Source organism: Apiospora aurea (genome assembly GCF_038362705.1).
Source record: "Apiospora aurea strain CBS 24483 chromosome Unknown utg000001l_segment0_segment0, whole genome shotgun sequence".
Lineage (NCBI taxonomy): Eukaryota > Fungi > Ascomycota > Sordariomycetes > Amphisphaeriales > Apiosporaceae > Apiospora > Apiospora aurea.
Genome location: NW_027117388.1, coordinates 3885390 through 3908267, shown reverse-complemented (window position 1 = coordinate 3908267; position 22878 = coordinate 3885390). Strand labels below are relative to the sequence as shown.

At 54.2% G+C, this 22878-nt stretch overlaps 11 protein-coding genes across 11 annotated transcripts; 4 read left to right on the top strand and 7 right to left on the bottom strand.

Annotated features, from left to right (window-relative positions):
* Positions 1–239: 239 nt before the first annotated feature.
* Positions 240–1907, top strand: PG986_001216 (uncharacterized protein; the record flags this gene model as incomplete). The annotated part of the gene is made up of 3 exons (XM_066837438.1): positions 240–306; positions 369–744; positions 968–1907. 3 exons carry the CDS (start codon positions 240–242, stop codon positions 1905–1907), a joined length of 1383 nt encoding a protein of 460 aa, XP_066706331.1.
* A 145-nt stretch (positions 1908–2052) lies between these two features.
* Positions 2053–5217, bottom strand: PG986_001215 (polyketide synthase; the record flags this gene model as incomplete). Its single annotated transcript, XM_066837437.1, has 10 exons — positions 2053–2342; positions 2382–2781; positions 2864–2996; positions 3080–3173; positions 3239–3572; positions 3623–3661; positions 3759–4100; positions 4168–4446; positions 4518–4796; positions 4972–5217. 10 exons carry the CDS (start codon positions 5215–5217, stop codon positions 2053–2055), a joined length of 2436 nt encoding a protein of 811 aa, XP_066706330.1.
* A 1515-nt stretch (positions 5218–6732) lies between these two features.
* Positions 6733–7045, bottom strand: PG986_001214 (uncharacterized protein; the record flags this gene model as incomplete). The annotated part of the gene is made up of 2 exons (XM_066837436.1): positions 6733–6866; positions 6913–7045. The coding sequence occupies 2 exons, from the start codon at positions 7043–7045 to the stop codon at positions 6733–6735; spliced, it is 267 nt and encodes an 88-aa protein (XP_066706329.1).
* Positions 7046–9367: 2322 nt separating this feature from the next.
* On the top strand, positions 9368–10018 carry PG986_001213 (FAD-binding domain-containing protein; the record flags this gene model as incomplete). The annotated part of the gene is made up of 2 exons (XM_066837435.1): positions 9368–9655; positions 9776–10018. The coding sequence occupies 2 exons, from the start codon at positions 9368–9370 to the stop codon at positions 10016–10018; spliced, it is 531 nt and encodes a 176-aa protein (XP_066706328.1).
* Positions 10019–11651: 1633 nt separating this feature from the next.
* On the bottom strand, positions 11652–12612 carry PG986_001212 (het domain protein; the record flags this gene model as incomplete). Its single annotated transcript, XM_066837434.1, has 2 exons — positions 11652–11705; positions 11779–12612. The coding sequence occupies 2 exons, from the start codon at positions 12610–12612 to the stop codon at positions 11652–11654; spliced, it is 888 nt and encodes a 295-aa protein (XP_066706327.1).
* A 325-nt stretch (positions 12613–12937) lies between these two features.
* Positions 12938–14033, bottom strand: PG986_001211 (uncharacterized protein; the record flags this gene model as incomplete). The annotated part of the gene is made up of 2 exons (XM_066837433.1): positions 12938–13075; positions 13134–14033. 2 exons carry the CDS (start codon positions 14031–14033, stop codon positions 12938–12940), a joined length of 1038 nt encoding a protein of 345 aa, XP_066706326.1.
* Positions 14034–14439: 406 nt separating this feature from the next.
* On the bottom strand, positions 14440–15006 carry PG986_001210 (uncharacterized protein; the record flags this gene model as incomplete). Its single annotated transcript, XM_066837432.1, has 2 exons — positions 14440–14619; positions 14692–15006. 2 exons carry the CDS (start codon positions 15004–15006, stop codon positions 14440–14442), a joined length of 495 nt encoding a protein of 164 aa, XP_066706325.1.
* Positions 15007–15742: 736 nt separating this feature from the next.
* PG986_001209 (uncharacterized protein) lies at positions 15743–17315 on the bottom strand (the record flags this gene model as incomplete). Its single annotated transcript, XM_066837431.1, has 5 exons — positions 15743–15857; positions 15929–16663; positions 16743–16907; positions 17086–17176; positions 17234–17315. 5 exons carry the CDS (start codon positions 17313–17315, stop codon positions 15743–15745), a joined length of 1188 nt encoding a protein of 395 aa, XP_066706324.1.
* Positions 17316–17976: 661 nt separating this feature from the next.
* On the bottom strand, positions 17977–18801 carry PG986_001208 (uncharacterized protein; the record flags this gene model as incomplete). The annotated part of the gene is made up of 1 exon (XM_066837430.1): positions 17977–18801. The coding sequence occupies one exon, from the start codon at positions 18799–18801 to the stop codon at positions 17977–17979; it is 825 nt and encodes a 274-aa protein (XP_066706323.1).
* A 1025-nt stretch (positions 18802–19826) lies between these two features.
* Positions 19827–20216, top strand: PG986_001207 (uncharacterized protein; the record flags this gene model as incomplete). The annotated part of the gene is made up of 2 exons (XM_066837429.1): positions 19827–19838; positions 19899–20216. 2 exons carry the CDS (start codon positions 19827–19829, stop codon positions 20214–20216), a joined length of 330 nt encoding a protein of 109 aa, XP_066706322.1.
* A 553-nt stretch (positions 20217–20769) lies between these two features.
* On the top strand, positions 20770–21979 carry PG986_001206 (uncharacterized protein; the record flags this gene model as incomplete). Its single annotated transcript, XM_066837428.1, has 2 exons — positions 20770–21009; positions 21086–21979. The coding sequence occupies 2 exons, from the start codon at positions 20770–20772 to the stop codon at positions 21977–21979; spliced, it is 1134 nt and encodes a 377-aa protein (XP_066706321.1).
* Positions 21980–22878: the final 899 nt, after the last annotated feature.

Genomic DNA, 22878 nt, shown 5'->3' with positions numbered 1-22878 from the left:
TGTCAACATCGCGTCAGCTCGGCAGCCACAGACGTGCGTTGAAGGATTTGCATGTTGAATGCCATTAATAATTCTCGTCCCTCTTCCAGCTCTGTTCTGCCCTGCTCTGCTATCCCATCGTCGGCCTATCTTCCACTCTCGGTATTGTTCATTGTTGGGTCACGCTCGTTTCGGTGCCATTGGATAGTATAAGCGACGAAATCATATCGGTCCTCCTGCATACCCCAGTTACGCCTAACATGTCCGCCTCAAGACTATCATCCCTCGCAGTGGGATTACTGGTGCTGGGCGCAGACGCTTCTTATGGTAAGCGAAGCGCAGCTAACCATCACTTGAAGAGTGTCCAGTCACTAACTAACATAACGAAGGCGTCCACCCACAGCCCCCGCCGTTCCAGAACATATCAACTGCCGAACAGCAGTCGACAACGCTGTCAACAGCTGCTTCTCATGTCTACACAACACACGAGACCGGCAAGGGCTACAGCGCTGTGCCAGTGTCGTCGCAGAGCACGCTAGCAACGACGCTGACTTCGTACTGCACCAACACTACGATCAGCACGGTGATCAAGACCAGCACTAAGCACACCACATCACACGCCAATGTCACAGTGCCTCATTATACCATCGCTCCCACTACGAAGAAGACCACTATCCCCGTCACCATCACCGAGACACCGACATGCACGACTACGACCCCACCTCCTGTCATAACCCACAACTCCTGTGACCAGACTTGCAGCATGTAGGTATCCGACTGCGCGCTCGATGCATCAATATGGACGATTGCTAATACCTCTCCTAGGTCCGCCGGCACGGTGAACTTGTTCTTCTGGCCCACCAACAATGACTTCACATACCCCCTACTCATGTTGATACGGCGATGGGTTACACCTTGTATGTTCATTCCTTACTTGTAACAAAGGAGCCTCCCGCCTAGTATCCGTCACTAACGCTCGCCCCTACAGCACGTCTCCGTCGGTGTACATGCTGATCCCCACCATCTACGGCACCAACACGATCGACGGCGCCACCGTGCAGCCCACGGCCACGAGCGCCATCTGGGCCTTCGACCTGTCCGAGGTCTCCACCATCGTGGGCGGCACGGCAACGCAACAGCTCTCCCTGAGCGACCTCGGCACCGACTGCCCGCAGACGGCCGAGGCGTCCGCCATCGCCACCATGACGGACTCGCGCTGCGACCCCATCCTCGCTGCCCCCGACAAGATCCGCGCCTGGGCCAGCCCCTGCGCCGCTTGCGACCGCTTCGGTCTCTTCGATCCTCCCTACGCCATCCCCACCGTCACCGGAGGTCTCGTGCCCACCACGGCCGTGCAGCCGCCGCCGCCGCCGCCCGCTCCTACTACCACTGTGGCACCCGCGCCCACTACCGAGGCGCCTGCGCCGCCACCTACCACTGAGGCACCTGCTCCGACCACCGCCGCGCCGCCGCCGAGCATTACCTCGGTCGTCACCACCGGCCCGGCCGGTGTTATTGCCGTCTACTACGAAAACGGCAGAGCGATCGCAACTTCCACCCTGGCTCCTCCCCCGGCGCCGCCGAGCACCGCCACCGCAGCTCCCACCTCTGCCGCGGAGACTGCGCAGCCTACCACGGACGCCGGGCAGCCTGCCCCGTCCGCTACGTATGCTAATTCTGCCGTTGAAAGCAGCAAGCCCACCACGGATGCTGGCCAGCAGCCCGCCCCGTCGTCGGCTACTACCGCCTCTGCCGGCGAGTCTGACGGATCGTCTCCGTCCGCCACCACACCCGCGGCATCGACCAGTGCTACGGATGGCGTCTCCTCTCCCACTCCGGTGGTGACGGCCGCGGCCAACCAGATGAAGTCTGGAGTCGTCGGTTTGGTTGCTGGTGGCCTTCTCATGCCATTGTTTATGAACCTTTAAAGATTTGGTTGCTGTCTATACCCATTGATGAGAGCACGGATGTAATGTGTTTTTGAGTTTAATTCTGCATGATGATGGATGATGATCATGAAACATTTTGGTAGCATAATTAATTACATATATAAAACTCCTTCTATACCGTAACCTATAATCTTATATTAATAGCATAGGCTAAACTAGCAAGCGTCTTCTGCTGGCTCATGATGTCATGGAAGGGAATATCCACCTTGAAGGCAGTCCAGATCCACGTACGAAACTCGGCGGTAATCATGCTATCTACGCCGAACTGGGACAAGGCCTGGCTATCATCGATCTGGTCGAGCGGCATCAGGATCAAGGAGGAGAAACGCTTCCGCACACCGCGGAGGATGGCATCCACCAGCGTCGAAGCCCCGGACTCCGAGGCAAGAGCCTGGATCACGGCGGGCGAGAGGCCTGTGAGCCACGGCGGAGTGTCCTACAGCTGCTGCGCACCTCCAGAGGACATGCCGCCCGCCTCCTGTTCAGCCACGGCCAACACGGACGACCGCGGGTCGAGCATGTTGACGCCCGTGACGTCCCAGCCCCGCTCCGCCAGCTTGCGGAAGGCCTGCGACTCCAAGCCCGTAAGCATATGCGCGGTACGGAGACTTCTGGTATTGTTGTCATGGCCGCTGCCGCCGCTTCCACCGGCACCCGACAGGCCCAGGTCGACGACCTGCAAGAACTCCATCTCGCCGAGTGGCTGCAAGCCCTTGCGCAGCAGGAGCGCCTCGATGTCCGGGTTCTCGTGCAGGTACCCGACGTCGGAGATCATGCCGAGGCCGCCGAGACACCCGACAAGCAGGTATATCTTCCGGGGGTCAAAGGCAGTACGATACCGAGCTGGGGCGACCTACATAGACCAATGCGGGTTAGCATAAGTAAGTGGAATGGTCATTTTGAAGCTTCATGGGTAATTAGGGGGAGCTCCTTACCGGTATCAAGCTATTGGGATTCCTTAGGGAGACCACTATCTTGCCGATCCTATCCTTTGCAGAAAAGGCTCGATAAGCCGAGGAGATGTCGGAAACGTCGTACGTGGTGATTGGCCCGGGCTTGATCTTACCACTTCAGTAAAGATCGAGGGCCACTTTCGTTTTCCTAAAACGCAACATCAGTCCAGTTCTGTCAGGGGGGGTCGGTGGGCTTACGCAATCCAGATATCTCGATAGTACGGGTCTTCATGGTAGAAGAGCTCACTCAAGTCAAACGCGGTAAAGGTCGTGTCCTTCAAGAACGTGGACACTGACAACGAGTTTAGATCCATGAAGAGTCAAAGGTGTGTGCGCAGAGTATGTATACTGACTCACTTTGCAGCTTGGCCGCATCTACGAGCTCGCGTTTCCCGACCTCGATGAAGCGGCCAAAATCGGCGATACAGTCCCAGCTGGCATGCATACAATCTCCCACCAAGGAGTTGACAACCAGATCTACGCCATGTCCACCAGTAGCCGCCTTGATCCCCTCGGCAAATGAAGTGTCCCGCGAGTTGAAGATATTCTGGACTGGCACGCCAAGTTGGTTAACAAGATAACGACGCTTGGCTTCGGAGCTGCACGTCGCATACACTGTCGCCCCCGCCATCTTGGCGAGGTTGATGGCAGCGGCCCCGAGGGCACCGGCGCCGGCGTGGATCAGCACCGACTCCCCGGCGCGCAGAACTCTAGGGCCGCGGTGCCTGACTTGGTCTCGACATGGCCGCTCACGCTGTAGACGTCGACCTGGATGAACTCCTTGTCGTCAATTTTCGTCGTAGGCGGTCAGAGCGCGCTCAATGTTTCCAAATGTGGGTTGGGTCTCAAGGCCATCGAGGGGGCCCAAGTCTAGGACGGATAATCGCAGCGATGGTTGTTCCAGACCCAACGCGCGCAACAGACCGCTTGAAAGAGTCAAATCGGGGTTCGGGGCTCCCAGCATGTTGGCGCCCGTGAGCCATAGTAAGTTCGACACCCTGTTCGGGAGAGACTTTAGGCGATCCATATTAACGTCGCTCATCGTCGCGAGGAACTCATGCTCCAGCTCTAGCAGAGACAGGCATAGGGTGCTCGGTGAGATGGGAGTTGTCTCGATCCTATCGAGAGGTGTAACCGACACGTGGGCTGCTCCAATGTCGTATAAGTGAGTAGAAAGAGCCGCCCCGAAGGCTTCTACTGCCTGTGAAGGGGTCTGGCACTGCGCACGATAGATTAGTCTCAGCTCACCCAATCTAAATGTTCAAGATGGAAACGTCACCACTCACTACAAGTGCCACATCCTTGCCCCGGATAGGCGGCACAACTTTGCTCTGCCCTACACCCACGATGACGTCTGTTCCGACCTCAGCGACCAGGTATGGGCCAGCAGACAAGGCCAGTAAGGCGGAATCCGATCTGCGGGCAACCAGCACGCCGGTGTCGCTCAAGAGGGAACGAATATGATCGCCTGACTGTATCCAAAACTGATTCGAATCGAAGCTCTGGTCGAGCACCAATGCGTCGAACGGGCCGCACGTGTCACTTTCGACTTTAATACCTCCATTCTCCGAAAGTCTCGCAATGGTCCAGGAGCCCGGGTCATGGTCTTGGTAGTGGAGATGGCATCGGTACGTACGTGGTTGGCGTCTGTCCGCAGGCTGTCAAGGGCCTGAAACGCCGGCCCGAAGCAGAGACCGCGGTTGGCAAGCTTCTCGTACCAGGAAGAAATGGAGAACTCGAACCAGTCACGCGAAGTAGTCCTGTTTGAGATCTTCTTGGCGCACAGGATTGTGTGGATCTCCGTAGTATCTTTTGCCGCCCTGTTATTCACCACCTCGTCGTCATCGGCCCGGACGACGAGGGCCGAGGATATCGCCACATTGCGCAAGTGGTAACATCCGCCGCCCTCCAGCCTCTGCCCGGCAACCGGTCGCCGGGAATACTACCTGCGTCTCGATCCGGTGCTCAGATAACCATGAGGCCTCTCGGAGCTGTAACGGGTTCCGCCACGACCAATCAATGCCATTGCCTGCGAGTTGCGCGGAGCCAAGCAGCTCGTGGCGCCGCTACTTTCTGTTCCGCAGTTCCACATTCTGGCGTGGCTCGTGCCAGTAAAGGCCTGCCGAATAGTTCCAAGGATATGGATGGAGGTTGTGCAGGACTGGTATGTCCTCGTTACCCAGATCATTGACCTGTCTCCATGCAAGATTGTACCCGTATTGGTAAAGAGACCCGGCCAGCCTCTTCATCGCCAGCTCTGAATCTTGGTCACTGGATAAGGTCGCGCTGTAGGGATAAAGCCTCGCATCGACCTCAGCCGTATAGACATTATACATGGCGTATAATTACTCACCTATTGATGCTCGCACGACGAAGATGTCGAGGCCAGTCCTCCGCAGTCAACGGCACGCTCATGTTGGCCCTGGAAAGATGTAGCTTCGGATTTAGACTCTTGACGCCGTGTGTCGGGGGATCCTGCCGTTCTCGAACGCCATGGCAACCTTGATCAAGGAGGTCAGTCCGCTGGCTGCTTCACTGTGTCCGAGGCTCGACTTGACGGATCCGATCTTCAGGGGCAAATGCTCCCTAGGCCCAAAGCATGCTCGCAAGGCCTCCACTTCTATGGGGTCGCCAACCGCCATCCCGGTCCCATGGCACTCGACAAAGTCTGTCCCGTCAAAATCAAGCCCAGCTGCTGCATATGCTTTGCGGATTACTTTCTCCTGCATCGTTGAACCTCTCCCGTGGCACTGGTCCTTGGGCCGTCCTCCTCTGAACGAGAAAGTCCCATAGATCCGAGGGCGACCGGATGTCCCCTGGTAGGCGGCAGGCTGGTAAACGTGTGTCAGTGATTATTCTTGTTTTGTTCCTTGAAAGTTCCAAGTTGACTTGCCCATGCCAACAACACAGATTGAATCATCGTCCTGAAACTCATCTGAGCCATCTATCAATGCCGCAGCATCATGAACAGTAGCTGACGCATCCTGGAGGTGCTGTGCACCGTTTGCAGCATATCGCACCTCACCATTTACACCGTTCATACTGCAGGATTCGTCGAGAGTACTGGCAGTTTCCCTTATAGGCTGTCGTTCCTTCGAACTCCCTGTAAATATGGTAACAATACGTGTGATGCAGAGTTATAGCATATGCAACTATGAAGGTAACATACCGGTCAGACACACTCTCGCTGATTGCTCTTCGGACTTGGCACACCCATCTCTACCATGTTCCATGTACCGACAGATGTTACTACCAGAGAGAGTCTCGTGTACACCAAATTATGCCAGTGTAACGTTGGCAACATGCAGATTGTACCAGTGCTATCCCAGCAATCAACAGCGAGCTTACAGCGGGCTTCATGCAAGCTGCTCTCGGACTCAGGGAGGTGTAAGCTCATCGGTATTTGCCATCCATACACAGACCCCTCCTTTAATCTACCTTTTCGAGATGAATTTGGTTCCTGTGTGACATTGGTGGCCGCCTGTCCTGCCTAACCTAGGTCGAAAACCCCGCGTCTGGCGCGCTATCAGGAGATGCTCGGGCAATGGAGGTATTACGAATGCAGCCGGCCACATTATCGAAGATGGCTGGGTAATCAGCCTGTAGATGGAATAGCTACTATCCTCGTGCCGGTCAGTCCGCTACATAGTTCACAGTTTCTACGGTGAGACGCACAAGGTATGCGTGTACGACCTGTAATACTCGCCTCGAAGCAGATCGTGATGTCTGATAAACCTCACCCACGTAATATATGATGTAGCTAGTGTAGGAGCCTGTTCATATATTTATGGTAGATAGAGGGATGGTATATACATTGTATTCTGCGAAGTACGAGGCACATCATCAAAGGTCTACTTCGAGACACCCTGATCTACATACTCCTTCGCCAAGTCACCAAGGTAGCCCTCCATCTTCTTACCATCTACGTACACATCATGGCAGTCCAGGAGAAACCACATCATTCGACCCGGCATGGTGCCGTTCCCTGTGATGTTCTTCCACTTATGGACCGTGGCACGCTGGATGCTCACGTCCCCTTGCCGCATGATCCGCCTCTCCCCCCGAGTCGAGTATGAGCTCGAAGACGCCGTCGACCACGATGCCATAGTCGAGAGATACGGCGCGGTGCATCGGGGACTCCACGTCCGGGCCGAAGTCGATCATGCGGACAATGCAGCCGTTATGGTAGTGCAGCGGGGGCTGATCGCGTTTTAGTTCTTCAGCTTTTTTATTCGTTCTGTCGATGTAGACAGAAGAATCAGAGATGAGGAAATCAAGGTCGTACGTACCTCTGCGGATTTGGCCTTCTCCAGGTCTCACTCGAATTTCACTGGAAAAAAAGAACGTCCGGCACAGATGGACAGGTGCTGACTACCAGCAATTTTTGGGACTCTATGCGAACCAAGTACGTAATCGCCTTGTCCTTGGCAACTGAGAAAGGGGCTTCCAATCAAGCGTAAAGTATATAAACTGATTCTCTCATCGCAGCCACGGCTATCCGTTCCTCCCAGTGCAGTATGGAGAAACCTTAAGGACGACACTTGCATCAAAACGAGCACAGAAGTCGTAGAAATACTCACGAACGCGGACGGTGTCAACGTCCAACTAAGGGACGGGTCAACCATTGAGGGATCGATCGTGATCGGCGCAGATGGCGTTCATAGCGAGACGAGAAGAATAATGCAGAAATTGGTGGCCAGACGGTCTCCCCAGTCTGCATGAAGAGAACCCGATGTCCTCGAAGTTTTATGGAATCTTCGGGCGTGCATACACCGGGACGCCTCAGGTTGAAGCAGAGGTCCTATTCGAATCGCGCAGGTCAGGCACTGCGATACAATGCATTCGTAACGGGGACTGTGTCCATTTCGTGACCCTCACCCCGTTACCCCAGGCGACAGTGTCCCGAACAAGATATACACCTGAAGATAGGGACATGTACGCGGAAGCAATATCTGATGTCGCAATCTGCCCCGGAGTCACGTTCGGGGACGTTTGGCAACACGCCGACAAGAAGACGGCTGTTCTAGTGCACTGGCTGCTTCAAAAAGCACATATGGATAGTCTATCAACCACGGCATTGAGGCAGACGTTCGAACGATACCAGCAACTTCGAGAGAACGAGTGCAGGACGATATGGGAGGGAGGGCGCGCCATGGTGCACGATCTGACCAGGACGTTCTCGTGGACCATGTGGACATGGCACACCTACGTACTGCCCTGGGTTGATATATAATGGGTTGCCAGGGGCGTGTTGGTGTCTCTTCTGCTCGTGCGGCACGGACGATTGCTTTCATATATCCCGTTTGACGGAGAACACGGGACGATCCCTTGGCTACAAACTGTGCTCCCAGAGTTGAATGAGGGCTAATTGAGAAGTTCGACCGGCAAATAAAAGGATCCCATCACCGAAAACACGGCAATTTGTAGTCTGAGTATATATCCTTCTTGTGCTTTTCCGGATTATTATATATAGCTGTTTATTATTCGAAGTTATAATAATTAAATTCGGTGACGGAGGGTTAAATTAATATTACCCCTTACGAATATAATATTATATAAAAGCGATGTAATAAAATAAAACCGCTTAATTATTACTAAGTTAATTAATGAAAGAACCGTTAACTTATATTACGGGCGTAAAATAGTACGTACTTCTTACGCTGTACAGCTGTCTTTGTCCCCCTTATGTCACACCCATAGAGGCCTAGGTTGCTGCACAGCTCTATTAATAAAGATCTGCCCCTCCACGCAACGAGCTACGCTACCTGAACTCAGCACACAAGCCAGGCAAACGAGCATCAACTTAGGAGCTAACTGCATGAGTACTTGTTCAGCAATTACTAGCTATACCACTGGCCGCCGCTGCAATAGCACCGGCCTCTTCTCGTTATCACGTTTACTTATTGTCTTGGCATGACACCACCTCCTGAACCTACTATTCCTATAACGGTCGCGTCAAAAAGGATACAGGAGAGGAAATGGCCGAGTCTACTAAAGCAAGGGGGCTGAGCCAACTCTTCTAAAGAACCTTAAGCCCCGATCAAATATATCGTCAGCGGCCCCCAAAGGCGAATCTAGCCCATTCAGCCAGCGGCAATGCTGCGCCCCTGATCCACACATTTGTGGTGGTATGGGATTGGACAGGGGTGCCAGTAAGCAATGTATGGTATGCATTCGGGGCTTAATCTTGTTGGTTCCGCCATTCTGTAGCGAGGTGCTGTCTAGTTATAACAGAGACAGCCCCAACGTTGCAACCATACTAGGCTACCAATTAGGAGCCGAGAGTGATTCTGTAAGTGCTACCTCTAGCCTATTGTATTGATAGCTGTCTAACTTTCATATACGACATGCCCAAGGGTGCCGCGTTAAATATCCCTATAAGGATCATCATCCATGAGACTGGCTCCTCAATGAACCGCCCTCTCCTTGCGACTATCACACCATCCATACAAATTCGATAACCATAGATTAGGTAGGCTGTCAGATATGGCCCCACTCATCTACATTCTCTCGTGTTGCTTCGCACTGGTGCTACGCCTTGCTACAGCATTTCCCCAGGCCACTTGTCTCGACGGCGCCTGCGAGGTCTCGCGAAGAGATCTTTCCGTTGGAGAGATTGCTGCCGACTTGGGCCCGCAGCTCTCAAAGACTTCCAGTGTTTTTGGCGATGACGACCCTCGCTGGGAGAATGCCACGCTTCGGTTCCAAGCACTGGCGCGGCCCAGTATCAAGCTGGTCGTTCAGCCGGGAGAGGAAGGTGATGTTGCCATTATCGTGAGTCAACCTTAATTCTCGCTTACTCTTGCATCGATACCAAGTGTGGAATTGAACTTGGCTAACCTGACACACGGCCGGCCTGTTGGTAAACTTGGGTAAATATGCCAACAAGAACAGTATAGCATTCATGACCACAAACCGGAGGCACGCCCTGACGATGAGCGTTGCCAAGTTCTCGGGTATCGAGATCGACTTGAGCCTCCTCAGGGCCCTGGCCTGGGGGGTGGGCACGGACGATGGCAGGGCCACTTTGGTCTGGTCAGCGACAACTTCGTCAAGCTGAACACGGTACTAGCGGATGGAACTGCCATAACCATCTCGGAGACATCGCAGGCCGGGGCTGCGGTCAGGGAGGGGTAAGCCAGATTTAAGGCAACCCCCATGAAAGTGCCCAGCCCACCCCGTGTTGGCTGGGGCGCAGGGTAAAGGTATGCCGGTAGAAAAAGGCATACCCTGGTGCTTACATACGATACGGGTGGTGGTTGGTGCACCAACAACCAACAAAGACAGTTGGTTCTTGCAACCAGCACCCATTGAACAATTATTAGCCCACACGAACTTAGCCGACGTAAAGGCCCGGCATTCCATCTCCATCGACACTATGCCGCTCGATCAGGGGCCCATGTACACCGACACTTAGGAGGAAGTCTAATACGTATATTCAATAAAACAATATCGATCTAGTGTGGTGTCATTTCCTCTCAACAAGCCGGCCCAATGGTCCCAGTAGTCGTTAGTATTGCAAGAAGAGTACTACAAAGGAGGATGAAACAACTAGCCGGTGAAAGGTAGATATGGACAGTAGGCCAAACTCTCATATAGAAGCCATCCTGGCCATGGGCATCCCTGGCCACGAAAAGAAGGGAGACAACCGGAAGGGTCCACGTGAAAGCCATCAAACCAGTTTTTCCTTCGCAAGGAATCATGCTTTCAACTATTAGGTAGGCAAAACCCAGTATGAAGCCGACATGCGCATAGGGGACGAAAAACCGCCACATGACTATATCATAACCGATCCACGCATTGGCGGTTATCGAATGCAGCATTCGCCGTAGGCTCCTCCTCGGTTTACCGATCTCGAGCTTATCGATCCTGAAGTAGAGCGTTGCCAAATCTTCCAGATTCACAAATCCAGAGTAAAAAATGCCAGAAAATGAAACGTCCGCAAAGGGCCTAGGATTGGGCGATTCAAATTGTTCCTCAGGGGGCATGTAATAGTGGCCAGCAACCTCTAGCAACTGATACGTTTTGAGATCATCGAGCAGGCTGTCCGGACTAGATGAATGTTGCCGGATTGGTCCTGACCCTGAACGAGGCACAGCCTGGAAACATTCGAAACAATCGAAAGGCTGTAGGCCTGTGTAGGCCCTTCTTATGAGCATAACCCCAAACGATGCGTTCTCGGTTGATGTCAATAGAGATCGTGGGCGGGATATTTGTATGAAGAGCTGAACCGAACTTGGTCTTATAGGTGTCCGTTTGACACATTTCTCGAGGAAGAACGCCGTTGGAGATAGGTACGGCCAGCGCCCGCTGCTCTCAAACGTGACATGCAATGACGATTTCCCGCCTCTTTCTGGATTGGTACTGATCCCTAGTCTTGGATCAATGTATTTTACCACGTACTCATATCCGTCAGGTAGATCGAGCTGAATAGTCTTGCTGCGATGTTCTGTGATCGTATGTATTGGGCCTGGCTGGCTGTCTTCAGGCCTAGTCGCAATGTTGACGGTTCTTGAGTACTGCCTGAGAGACCTCTGTTCATAACTGGTGAAACTCAGAGACGAGTTTCCTCTCTGATACAGCGTACCGTTAGGGGACCCCGTGAAGTTCGGTTGCATCCGCTTCACGTGATAATCGTGGTTGAAGCGGCCCCCAATCATTGGATGAATGATGATGGAGATGCAATGAGTCGGACGTCGCCAGCTAAAGCAGTCCAGGTTGGCTGCGATGGTTGAAGTTTTGTTGGCGGAGATTTTCAGCTTGTATATTCTCAGCCTGACTTGTACTCCCCGATTTGTACACTGAAAAGGAGTCCTTTGGTGCCCTGTGAAGGTCGTGTTCCGTTCGAAGTCTCCGCATTGACGGAACGCCGCTGGCGAATCTGCGAGGGCACTTACTGGCCCGTCTTGAGTTGATGAATCAGCTCCGTCTGACGGGAGGTCACCCCAAGCTAGGATGGTCTGGTCGTTCGTCCGCTTGATGATCTCTTCTTGCAGACGATAGAACGCCTTGGGTCCTTCCCCGTATAGTAAGGGCATGTTCACATCGAAGATCCCAAGAAGACAATAGGCAATATCCTCCTCTCTGGTAGTCTTCCTGGCACACGCCCAAGACATGCGCTTCGCCACACATGCCCGGGACAGGGGAGTCCCGCATAGAAAGGCGGGCGGGATGGAAGTGATCTGACTGACGACCTCACAGAGTCTCGAGCCTTCTGTCATTTGCCCGATGATGTTCCAGGCGCCGTCGTAAAACCGGACTTGCCGCGGGGCGATTAGCTCCTGAAGTGTCCAGCCTCTCGTGTACCATGCGCTGTCACGAAAGGAGGAGTCCGCCTCAGCGAACCATTCTGGGGGCGACTGGGGGTCGACTAATACGTCGGCCAGATAGGCGTAGCACACGTCGGATCGTTGGTACCATTTGAACATGGAGTTGATGGATTCGGACAGCTCTGCACTGCTCGTCTTGTCGATGCAGCACGTATCGACCCAGGCCCATCTCAAGCCATCGCGCCGAGCTTGGTCACAGCAGCTTTGTATCTTTTGGAAGCCGGCCCGGGAGGAGATGGTGCCAGCCAGTGGCGACTCTTGGGTAACGGCATCGTGGAACTGTTCAAGCTCTTGTAATGTGACTTCCTCGTGGCCCCATGTGTGGGATAGAATGGCGTAAGGCTCCTGCTGGCCTTCAGTGAAGTAGGTTAGCTTGAGGTTGGTGGTGTCAAGCAGCCGCATTGCGAAGGTTCGTACCAGGACCAATGTAGTCCAGGGACTTGCAAATATCTAAAGCAGGAAAACCAAAAGAATAGAAGAGAGGAAGATGTGCCAGGAGGCGACGATGGCAAGGAAATCTAACTCTGGAGTGTAAGAATGAGGGGGAATCGGACTCACATTAGCCGAGTAGACCCGGTTGCGTTGGGGGCGAAATGCCGGCTCAACTATCGGATACGCTGCCGAGCTCTGCAAGGCTTTCTCGAGAGACGTATCTCATTTGTTCGATATTCCATCCAATAAAACGACCATACCATTCATGTAATCACCCGACTCCTTGAATATAATTCTAGGGAAGCTCGGGTGCGTCGTCCGTGGATTTCCAGCCGAACATCTTCAACACACCCATGAAGCCACCGACCACATGAAGCACGACACGGACACAAGCAATTATGATTTTCCCCTTGAAGCTTTCCAGATCCGGTAGCTGCATTTCTTGTTAGCGTTCAACTTCCTGATTGCATGCGACTGGCTGGTCCACTTACCCCTTGAGCCGCGCTTTTTCTAACCCATTCAAAGGCTCGAGGTATCATGGCATTCGCGTAAACTGCGACTTGGCGGCGCACTTCCTCATCCGTTACGCGACCATCCGCGTTTTTCTTCCTCGCGAGCTCGAGGAGGGGGCCGAGCGCATCGGCCGTGTCATGTATGGCCTGGTTGGCGCCCATGCCTCTGTAAGGGAGCATAGCGTGCATCGAATCGCCAAGTAACCACACCCACGGGTGGGCAATGCGCGGGTCCGACTGAGTCTTGCTGGCGGCCAGAAGACTGTGCCTCCAGTCGACGGGCGTGTCGGCTTTGGATTGCCTCCAAGGTGCTGCCATGATCTCCTGGGGATCGAGCGCATCCACCAGCTTCAAGTAGTCGGGATGAAACCCGGATGCCTGCAGCATCTTGCGCATCAAGGACTTCTTGTCTTTAACCTTGGATGCCTCGACGGCGGACGGTCCGTCCACCCAAGCCATGGCGACAAACAGCGAAGCCTGGTCCTCGTCGTAGTCGCTCGGCTTCTCCGCATTGCTCAGGCCGCCTTTGGCCGTTGTGGACCCAACAGAAGGACGCAGCTCGTCGGGGAGGTACGCCGCGGCGAACATCTTCGCGTTGGAGGACGCCGTGTAAATAGTCCCTTGCTGAATCAGGGGCCGTGGCAAGTCTCGGAGGCAGTCGGCGTACTGGCGCTCGGTCAGGCAGGCGCGGAGGCCGACGAGGGCGTGCGCGCCCAGGCGGATCTGGTAGCCGCCGCGGCTCGAGGCTTCGGTGCCGCGCTCGTAGATGGTGACGTCGATGGGGCTGGCGCCGTCGTCGTCGGCCCGGTTGAGGATGCCGTTGGCGAGGCAGGCGCCGGAGAGGCCGCCGCCGACGATGATGACCTTGAGGGGAGACATCTATCTGTATGGGCTGCTTGCTGTCGTCACGAGAGAAGTTGGTTGAACGAGAGTAAGGCAGGTCAGAGCCAACGAAAAGTAACTCGGTGCAACTACATTTGTCACATGGAAATCAAGTTATGCATGCAAGGTGGCGAGTCAGGGGTATGAGATAGGGTCATCTAGATCCCCCCACCGGCCCCACACGATTCACCCCCGTTGCTCCCCTCTCACTTGGCCTTCCCCGTACGTAACATAAAGAAAGTTGGTGGTCGACGCGATGGTCAAGTTCATCAGTAGTATTATCTCGAGTTGCATTAAACGGCCCAACTAGTCATCTACTCAACGTGAACTGTTACATGCCGATGCCGCCGAGCGAGGAGCCGGAGTTGACGATGCCCGAGACCGGAGCGCGGTGCCGGAAGAATTACGACGTCGTCGAGATCGGGCTGGTCGTGAAGATGGCGCCGGAGCCGAGGGCGACGACGATGGAATGCGCGAGGAAGGTCTGGTAGTGCTCGCCTGACAGCGAGAGCATCATCAGGCCGCAGCGGTAGAGCGGGGCGCCGATCAGGAGAGCCAGCGCGGGCCGTAGGAGTCGCACAGCCTGTCCCACTGATTGCATCGACACACCTTAGCATGAGGGAAGGTTTATTGTGCTGGAGTGAGTGGCACTTACCAATGCCGAGCCGCCCGTCTGGACAAAGGCCTGGAGGCTGGTGATCCAGCTGACGGCACCGGGGTTGTCAGCCGCCAGCGGCCCTTTCTTGTAGTCGTCGAGGAAGACCCAGCTGACGAGGCCGAACGTGCAGAAGACCAAGCACCACGCACCGAAAACCGCAAGCCAGTCTTCTCGTCGACCCTCAGGGAAGTCAGAACTCGTGAATATCTGCTCATCGAATTTCCACTCGACGGCATCTGTTTCTTCCGCGCCTATCGAGGCTCCCGGTCCTCCCCGTGGAGGCTCCCTGGCTTGCTTCTCGTCGGCAAACATGGCTGCTGGTTGCATTGGTGATATTCAACGAGGAAAAGACGCTCTTGGGCTGATCAAAGTAAAATCCTGTTGCTGCGGAGTCGACGCGAATCTATTTTCTGAACTGTGGTGATGCGTCTCCCTGACTTTTACGCAATTTTTTCCCCGAGGGGACGCTATGTCCACTTGTATATAGAGTTTTGGGCGTATTAGGGCATAATAACTTCTTTTTGAGTCGGTATGTGTTGGGGTTTGCTCGGGTTTGAGTCACTTTCTTCCGCTGGCCTGCGCTGGTATGAGTCGAAAAGCAAATATGCATGACCTCCCCTTAATCATGTCGGGGCGAGTGTAGACAAGACCTGGGGACGCACACACTTTTATGTTCCCCGGCGGGGGCCGGGCAGAGGTCATACCTGCCGGTTATCCTAAGTATGGAGACACACGCAAGTCCACCCCCAACACATACCGCCACAAGTACGGGAGGAAATAGAATCACGAGACTATGCATCCGTCGTTGACAACCACCATACGTTCGGTGTGGTCCACAAACAGCTGCACGTGATATCAGATCCGGGTCCGTCTCAGACTTACTATCCCGAGGTCTATAATATAGAGTGAGATATTTAAGAGCACGGTATGTAATTGCACGCGTTTATAACGACGGGGGATGCTGCGATGGCTCACTGCGCATCAGGAGTACCACCGGCGGCTGATGGAGCTCTGCCCCCGGTCACCGACTCTAACTCAATACCGAAACTTATAACCCCAATGAAACCATTTCGGCATGCTTCAGAGGTAAGACCTTGGTCTTTCCGCTCTTCTCAACGGCCACTGTGGCAGCATCGGTGTCGATCTTGTATGGAGGAATGCAGCTATCGTATTATGTATACCGTTAGTGGAGACATGACAATAATAGCTTGCTGCTACCGTTGGTCCAACTTACGTTTCATCATGCAGGCACCAGATAACCTGAGCAGGATTTCCAAGCCACCCCACTTGCCTCGAGGCGAACTCAGCGGCGGAACCGACAAAAGGTCTACCATCCAAGTTGGCCCGGCCAGCGATGCCCAAGATGGCGGTATCCGGCTTCGGCTGCATCGCCCGCAGGACAGCCTCGTAGCCGCCGAGGTGCGCGCTCCAGAGCAGCGCCTTCGTGTCTCCGGCCGCGGTGGGTACGAGGAAGTTGAACATGAGCTGCCCGCCGTCGCAGTGGGAGAAGACGTTGCGCTTCCGGTCCTCGACGTAACGGATAAAGGAGCGGTGCCCCGGCGTCAGCTTCTCCGCGGGGAGCCAGTCCCCGATCCGCAGCAGGCCGTACTTCATGCCGGACGTGATGTCCAGCGTGCAGCTGTAGGGCGACGCGGCGCCCGTGTAGACGGTGGCCGTGTCGATCACCTCGGGGTGGTCCTGCGGCATCAGGCAGTGCAGCGACGGCCAGACGTGCACGGAGAGCTCGGCGGGCATCGGGGGAGCGCCGGGGAATCCGGGATTCCTCATACTCTCGTATTCCTTGGTTTTGATGCGGATCTCGCTCGTGAAGAGGGGGATACGCTCGCCGCCTTGGACGGGGAACAGCTGCTCCTCTGGGACCCCGGCATCCCGGAGGCAGTTGATGGCTTCGCAATTGGCTATCACGATAGCGCCCGTTTTGATAGCGATGCGGTCGGCACCGGGGAGGCTGTCGGTGGTTAGTTGTCGTGACCGGTACTCTCCCGTGTTTTGTGGGAAATTGAATAAAACGCCAATCGGATACTCACTGGTCAAGGTGTGCGTGGGAGATGAAGATGTAATCAGCTTCAGTTACGTCGTCGACGGCCAGATAACTAGACATCACATCTGGCTTGTCTAGCCATGTGTCCAAGAAGATGGTGACTCCGCGGGTGCGCAGGCGGAAGGCTGTTGCCCCTTTTCCAGACGTTAGCCTTTAGAATGCAAAGCGTACCGATCAGAGGTGACCACACCGAACCATTCAAGGGTCAATTTCTCCACTATTTAATTTTTGTTGCTCCCCTCAGATGAATTCTCGGAATGGATTGCAGCAAGTCGGAGATCGAGGCTCGAAGAGTGTTTACATCGTCACCTTCGCCGATTCGGACGCACCCCGCTCGGCTTAAACGGTACAACATGACAACCTCTTGACCCAGACTATATACCCCAAAATGCATGGTCTGTTTGCCTTGCATGGCTCTAGCTGTGAGGGGAAAAGCGCGCACTCAAGGTAAGATTCAGCACGCGGCAATCTCCTTACCCGGAGTGGTCTCCGGGGCTACTCCGGATGCGATGCGGGCGTGGTGGGGCCGTGCCGGTGGGGATTCCGCGCCTCGGCTCATGCTGGCAGTATGCGTCCAGCGTTTCCTTTCCAATACCTTTCAGTGCAAGGATCATATTCGGATGCCCTTTTTAGAGAATCTTCATTTTTGCAACAATAACCCTAGTCCTACTATATCCGAGGCTTGTAGGATGTGACCGTAGTTTGACTTGGAATATTGGAGCCGTATACTACTGATCTCGCCGGTGGAAGTAGTAATTGCCCATATGATCACACGGACCGGTGGTGCCTTTACACCCAGCAGTCCCGTATTCCAACGTCGTGCCCGGGCTTAAAGCTGACCTTGGCCGCTGGCAACGGCGACATTTTCACCAATTTATTTCACGTCTGTGCGCTCTGAAGAGGATTCGGGAATGAGGAAAGTAGTGTACGTAAGCAAGTATGTAAAGCCATAAATACATTGGTATTAGGATCCACCCGCTGCCGAGCTTTCCACCGTCTCCTCCAGTAAGGGGGAATCAAGTATCAAGCCGGAACCCAATCGCCACAGCTTCCAGCAAACACTGCAAAAGGAAAACCGATGAATAATCCGTAAACCAAGAGGACCAGCAGAAAAAAACACTGAAAGCGAGACAAGTCAGCCAGTTCGGGGGTTACACGAGAACCCCCACACCAACAAAAGCAAAACCAAAACATGAAGAAGCCACCACCCCTTTTCGTGCTTATTTCTTCGCATCGGTCAAGACGACGTAGAAGCCGATGGGGCAGGTGCCGAGGTAGCCCTGGTCGTAGCGCATGGTGGTGTCGTCGGAGCAGAGGGCGCCGCTGACCTTGACGCTGGTCAGGTTGGCCGGGAAGGCGCAGTCGGCGGCGTTGATGACGTAGCTGTGGCCCGGCAGCATCTTGGGCGGCGGGTTGGGCGGGCTGGGGCCGGACTTGGGCTGGTGCGCGTACGTGGTCTCGCCCGCGACGGCGCCGACGCCGATGTCGTACCCGATGAACTTGAAGTTGCCGGGGCCGTCGAACTTGTAGTCGAGCGAGGAGGCGAGGGGCGACGACAGGCGCGGGAGGTTATTGCCGTAGTGAGGGTGCTCGCCGCCCTCGGGCTTGTGCTCGCCACCCAAGGCCGTGTGCTCGCCCTCCTTGCCGCCGGGGCCCGGGCGGCGGTGGTCGGCCACCAGGTCTCCGCCCAAGCCGGCCACCAGGCCCTGGACCCGGGCCTTGGTGAGGGCGGACGTGGGCTTCTCGGGGAAGTCGAAGACGAAGTTGCAGACCTTGCCCTGGGACTCCTTGACGGGGATGTCGAGGTTGAAGATGGTGCACTTGTCGCCCGGGGTGACCTCGGCCGTGACACTGCCGGCGAACTTCTTGTTGGGCTCCTTGGCCGAGATCTGCAGCAGTAGCGAGGGGGAGACGTAGTCCTTGACGCTCGCGGGCAGGTTGCCGTCGGGCTGGGCCGTGTTCTTGGGGCACTGGACCAGCGCATCGAGGGCGGGGATGGCCAGGGCGGTGGCGGCGAAGGTGGTGGCGACGATGGTGGTCTTCATTTTGATGGTTTTGTTGGTACTGGGGAAAAGGGGACTTAAGCGAGAGGTGGATTAGCGAATGAATGAATAGCGAGTGTGAGATGTGTTAGCGAATGTAAGTGAAGCTGGTTGCTGTGGCTGGTTTGGATTGTGGAGTGATGAGGAATGTTGGCAATAAAGGGAAATATCGAAAGATATATATACTGCCATGAAGGCATCGTGAGCACTTCCACGTGTGACTAGATCCAGCCATCGTGCTAGCACAGCCGTTGCTGCTAGCCGACGCCTTGCCCATGCCCTAGAAGCATAACACTCCGTAAGGTTTCTAGCTAGGAGGCTTATTTGCTTACATCACATTGGAAACCAACCAGGCGCTGTGGTTCGTGGCGTCGAGTAGTGCCAGCTAAAGCTTCGGGGCTGCGTTAAGCGTAACCGGGAGTCGCGTGGCTGACACAGCATCCCGAAACTCAGTTCACCCACAGGACCGAGAGCAGCAGGACTAGCTCGGTCAAAGCATTGGGTTGTTCTAGACCATCTCATGGACTCGGAGGCTGGTTTTCAGAACCGGTGCGTAGGATCCCAAGGACTAAATAAGTTCCAACACATGCACCCAAGAGGCCGGGCCTGTCAATGACAGACCCCTTGATCAGGCAGTCCGAGCCATCCGGCCCAGACTCGCCCACCCTATACACTTGCCAGCCAGCGCCTCGATGAAAGGCTCTGTGATATTAGGTTTACGCAAGATCTTCCTTACGTAAAAGTAGAACAGTATTTCAAACAATACCCTATAATCTGACTAGCGACCTTGCTGCTATATAAGTACTGAAAGGTGTCCGTGTAACCCCTATATTGACCTAACGATGCAGTTGGGGATACGATGACCGCTGCAATTGTGTTTCGCAAACATTCTTGAAATAAAACGAGCCTCATCTCATCAATTCATTTGTTTTGGACCTGTATGTCCCAGCTTCTATTCTAATAAGCAGGCGTTTCGCGATTTAGATCTCATGAAAGATTATAAACTGCACCTGCCAAGCTGCTCCATTATGAGATATGAGGTCTATTCAGACCGTCATGTCGACAAGTTGCGAAACCACGACCTCTTAATCCATTCCTAGGTTCACACTACCGCTCCGCATTCTTCCACTGCCCGTCTTGCGATGGCATACTACAGACTGCGTGATCCCCGCTGTGATAGGCAGGAGGCACAACGCACACCCCGGCAACCCGTAAACCCTCAGCGTGTGGCATACGACAACGTCCTTCTCCTCGGGAAGTATGGTACAGCTCGTCACGTGGTGGGAGATGGCGCTGCTCCGCGCGTGTGCCGCCGCGATTTCGAGAACGGCCTTGTTCACCGAAGCCGGTTCCTGGCGGTTCAGGGTTTCTTTTTGATCAAGTCACTGAGCGGCGACGTCCAGACCACGACGGAGTAGGTAACGCCACAGCGAGTGCTGAGCCATAGCCTGCTAAGTACAACTGGAAGATCTCGGCGCCGGGCTCCGTTGCGTAATCAGCAGGTTCTGTATGTCCAACTCACCATGCAGTTGCCGATATCACGCATTCGCTGGAGCTACGTAGTGACACGAGAAATAATAATCCATCCTTGGTTCAATAATAGCATCACTTCCAGCAATGTTCATTGCTACAAAGAGAAGACCTAGTGAATTGGCTCAATGACAGACGCATCGAGCTTTCGAGGGCCTCTTTGTTATGCTGCCCTTTTTTGATTAACCGTGATCCAACGAGGGGACGAACAGCAGGAAGACAATGGATGAAGAAATGCGAAAGAAATGCAAATGAAAGCGGAACCTTTGAGAGAGCCATGCTACTCGGCACTATCCTGCAAGTGGCTGACAGATAGACAAGCAGAAATGGAGCATGCTTCCATTTGGTAAACCAGTCTATCCACAGTCCCGAACTCAAGCAGAAACCCCAACGGCAAGCCCAACGAATCCAATATCTCATCACACAGTTCGGTAGAAATAAATGGCTGGCAATCGGTTATCCGAAGAGGACCAGCAGTCGATCCAAGAGGAACTGGTGCGTCTTAGTACTTTATTGGACCAGACAGTCGGTCAATTGAAGAATGAGTTCAAACGCCGAGATGAGCAGGTGGCGACGCACGCCGAAGAACTCGAAGATGCCAGACGGACCAATGATGACCTGGTTCTACAAATCTCCCGCTCAGGACCAAAAGAGTTGATCAAGCCTGAAGTACTTGCAGGTGTAAGTGGAAGATCCAACAATCGAAGTTTGCCACGCTAATTAGATCGGCTAGGAATTCCGTTCATGGGTGGTACAGGTCACCCAGTGGGCTACCGACCATCTCGGCCCTGTCCTTGAGGATGAAGATCGTGTCCAAAAAGCGCTAGCTACTGCCAGGAAGGAACCTCAGCGTGGTCAGGTTTTCAGCCGAGCCCTTAACGGCGAGCCAAATTTTGCACAGGCGGCTCGTATGAAGGTGGCAGCGTGGCGTGTCGCCAGTTCTTGTATATTTCGCTGGATGAAGTGGGAGGTGTTTGAGAACTCGTTGCAGCCAGTTTCCCCCACGTCATTTCCAGTCGTCGAAGATATGGAGAACTCACTGAAAGAATTCCAAAACGCACAGGGGATTTTCAACCCCGAAGCTTTCGAGGTTTGGAAATCACAGACCTACCAAGCTTGGTCCAGAACTCCGCAATACCAGTCCGATCGCGAGCGATATACCCGCGACCTGGCTAAGAGGCTGGCGGCCGGAATGTCGATGTTCCTAGACGAAGGAGGCGACCAGAATGCCTTCAGCGACAGTGTACATGATACGATCATAGAGCCCGGTTTGGCGCTGAAAGAGCAAATGACGATCAGCACGCACAACTTTCGCTTGCTGTTCAAAACCGATCAAGCCCGCCTAACGAAGGATATCGTGTGGGCGGAGGACACGTGCATCGACATCTCAGATAACTTGAGCGAAGTCGGGCCCGGACAAACCAAAGAATTCGCGCCTATCAGGGCTCTTAGTTCCAGCTCTCCCGGATTAGTTATCAGAAGCCTCCTACCAGACGGTGTGCGGACACCCAGCACAATCCTTGTGAAACAAGAGCGTCTGGTTACATGGGGAGAGGATTATGATTATGAATTCTTTATAGAAGAGGAGGAAGAAGGGCTGTCGTTCTTTTCATGCCTTCGGGAAACCACCAACACCACCCCGGCTTCCTAGCTGTGTTGGTTTGAGGCGAGGAGCCGGTAGATAGTGCCTACCGAGTTGTATATGACCCTGGAGAGGTGCTGCCCGGTCCCGTGGAGCAGGGATAGATTTGGTAGTAGGGACGGGTTCGGTACATGCTCAGTTCATAGCTATGTCTTAGAGAGATGGGAGAGAGAAACCGTGCGTGAACACACCGCTACATTTGACACCTAATCATCGACTATAGCCTTAAGTATTACACCACTACATGGTCATGGATTCTCTGACATTATACATTCATTTTAATTACAAACAGCATCACAAGACGGATCCGCGACGGCTATTTCTCCGAAAGACATTCGTCGCAGCGAATCAAGCGCACTAGAAAATTTCGCCAAATATTCCAATTGTTACTCCGCTGGTCATGTTATTCGAGCCTCTTGTTTGGAAGACTAATAATTCGTGGCCCCGCGTGTATGCGGCCACGATGGAAAAACTGATTAGTTTCTCCGAAGTCGGGTCTCGGCATTTCAGGGGCTTTCTGAACAATCTATACAGCGGCTAAGTTTATACCAGAACGGAGGGAGTCACGACACAAGTACTGAGCATCAGCTCAGCCTCAATGGGGTGGACGCTAAGACTCGATGCTGGGAGGCACTGACGCGTCTGTGGATTGGGGGGTACACGTTGCCGCAGACAGCGAACGTGTGTCATACATGCCGAGGGCGAGAGACCTGCGGACCACCACTATGGGATCTCGTCGGAGTAAGCCATTGCATATTTAGTCGGTTCCTTCTGTATGCAAATCTTGTCATACGGGTAACGAGTTAGCATACATTAACTGAATCACATAAGTCGGCCACCCCTGCTACGGGCCACCCCTGCTACGGGCCACCCTTCCATCTTACTAACCCTTGCGATCACCACCCTTA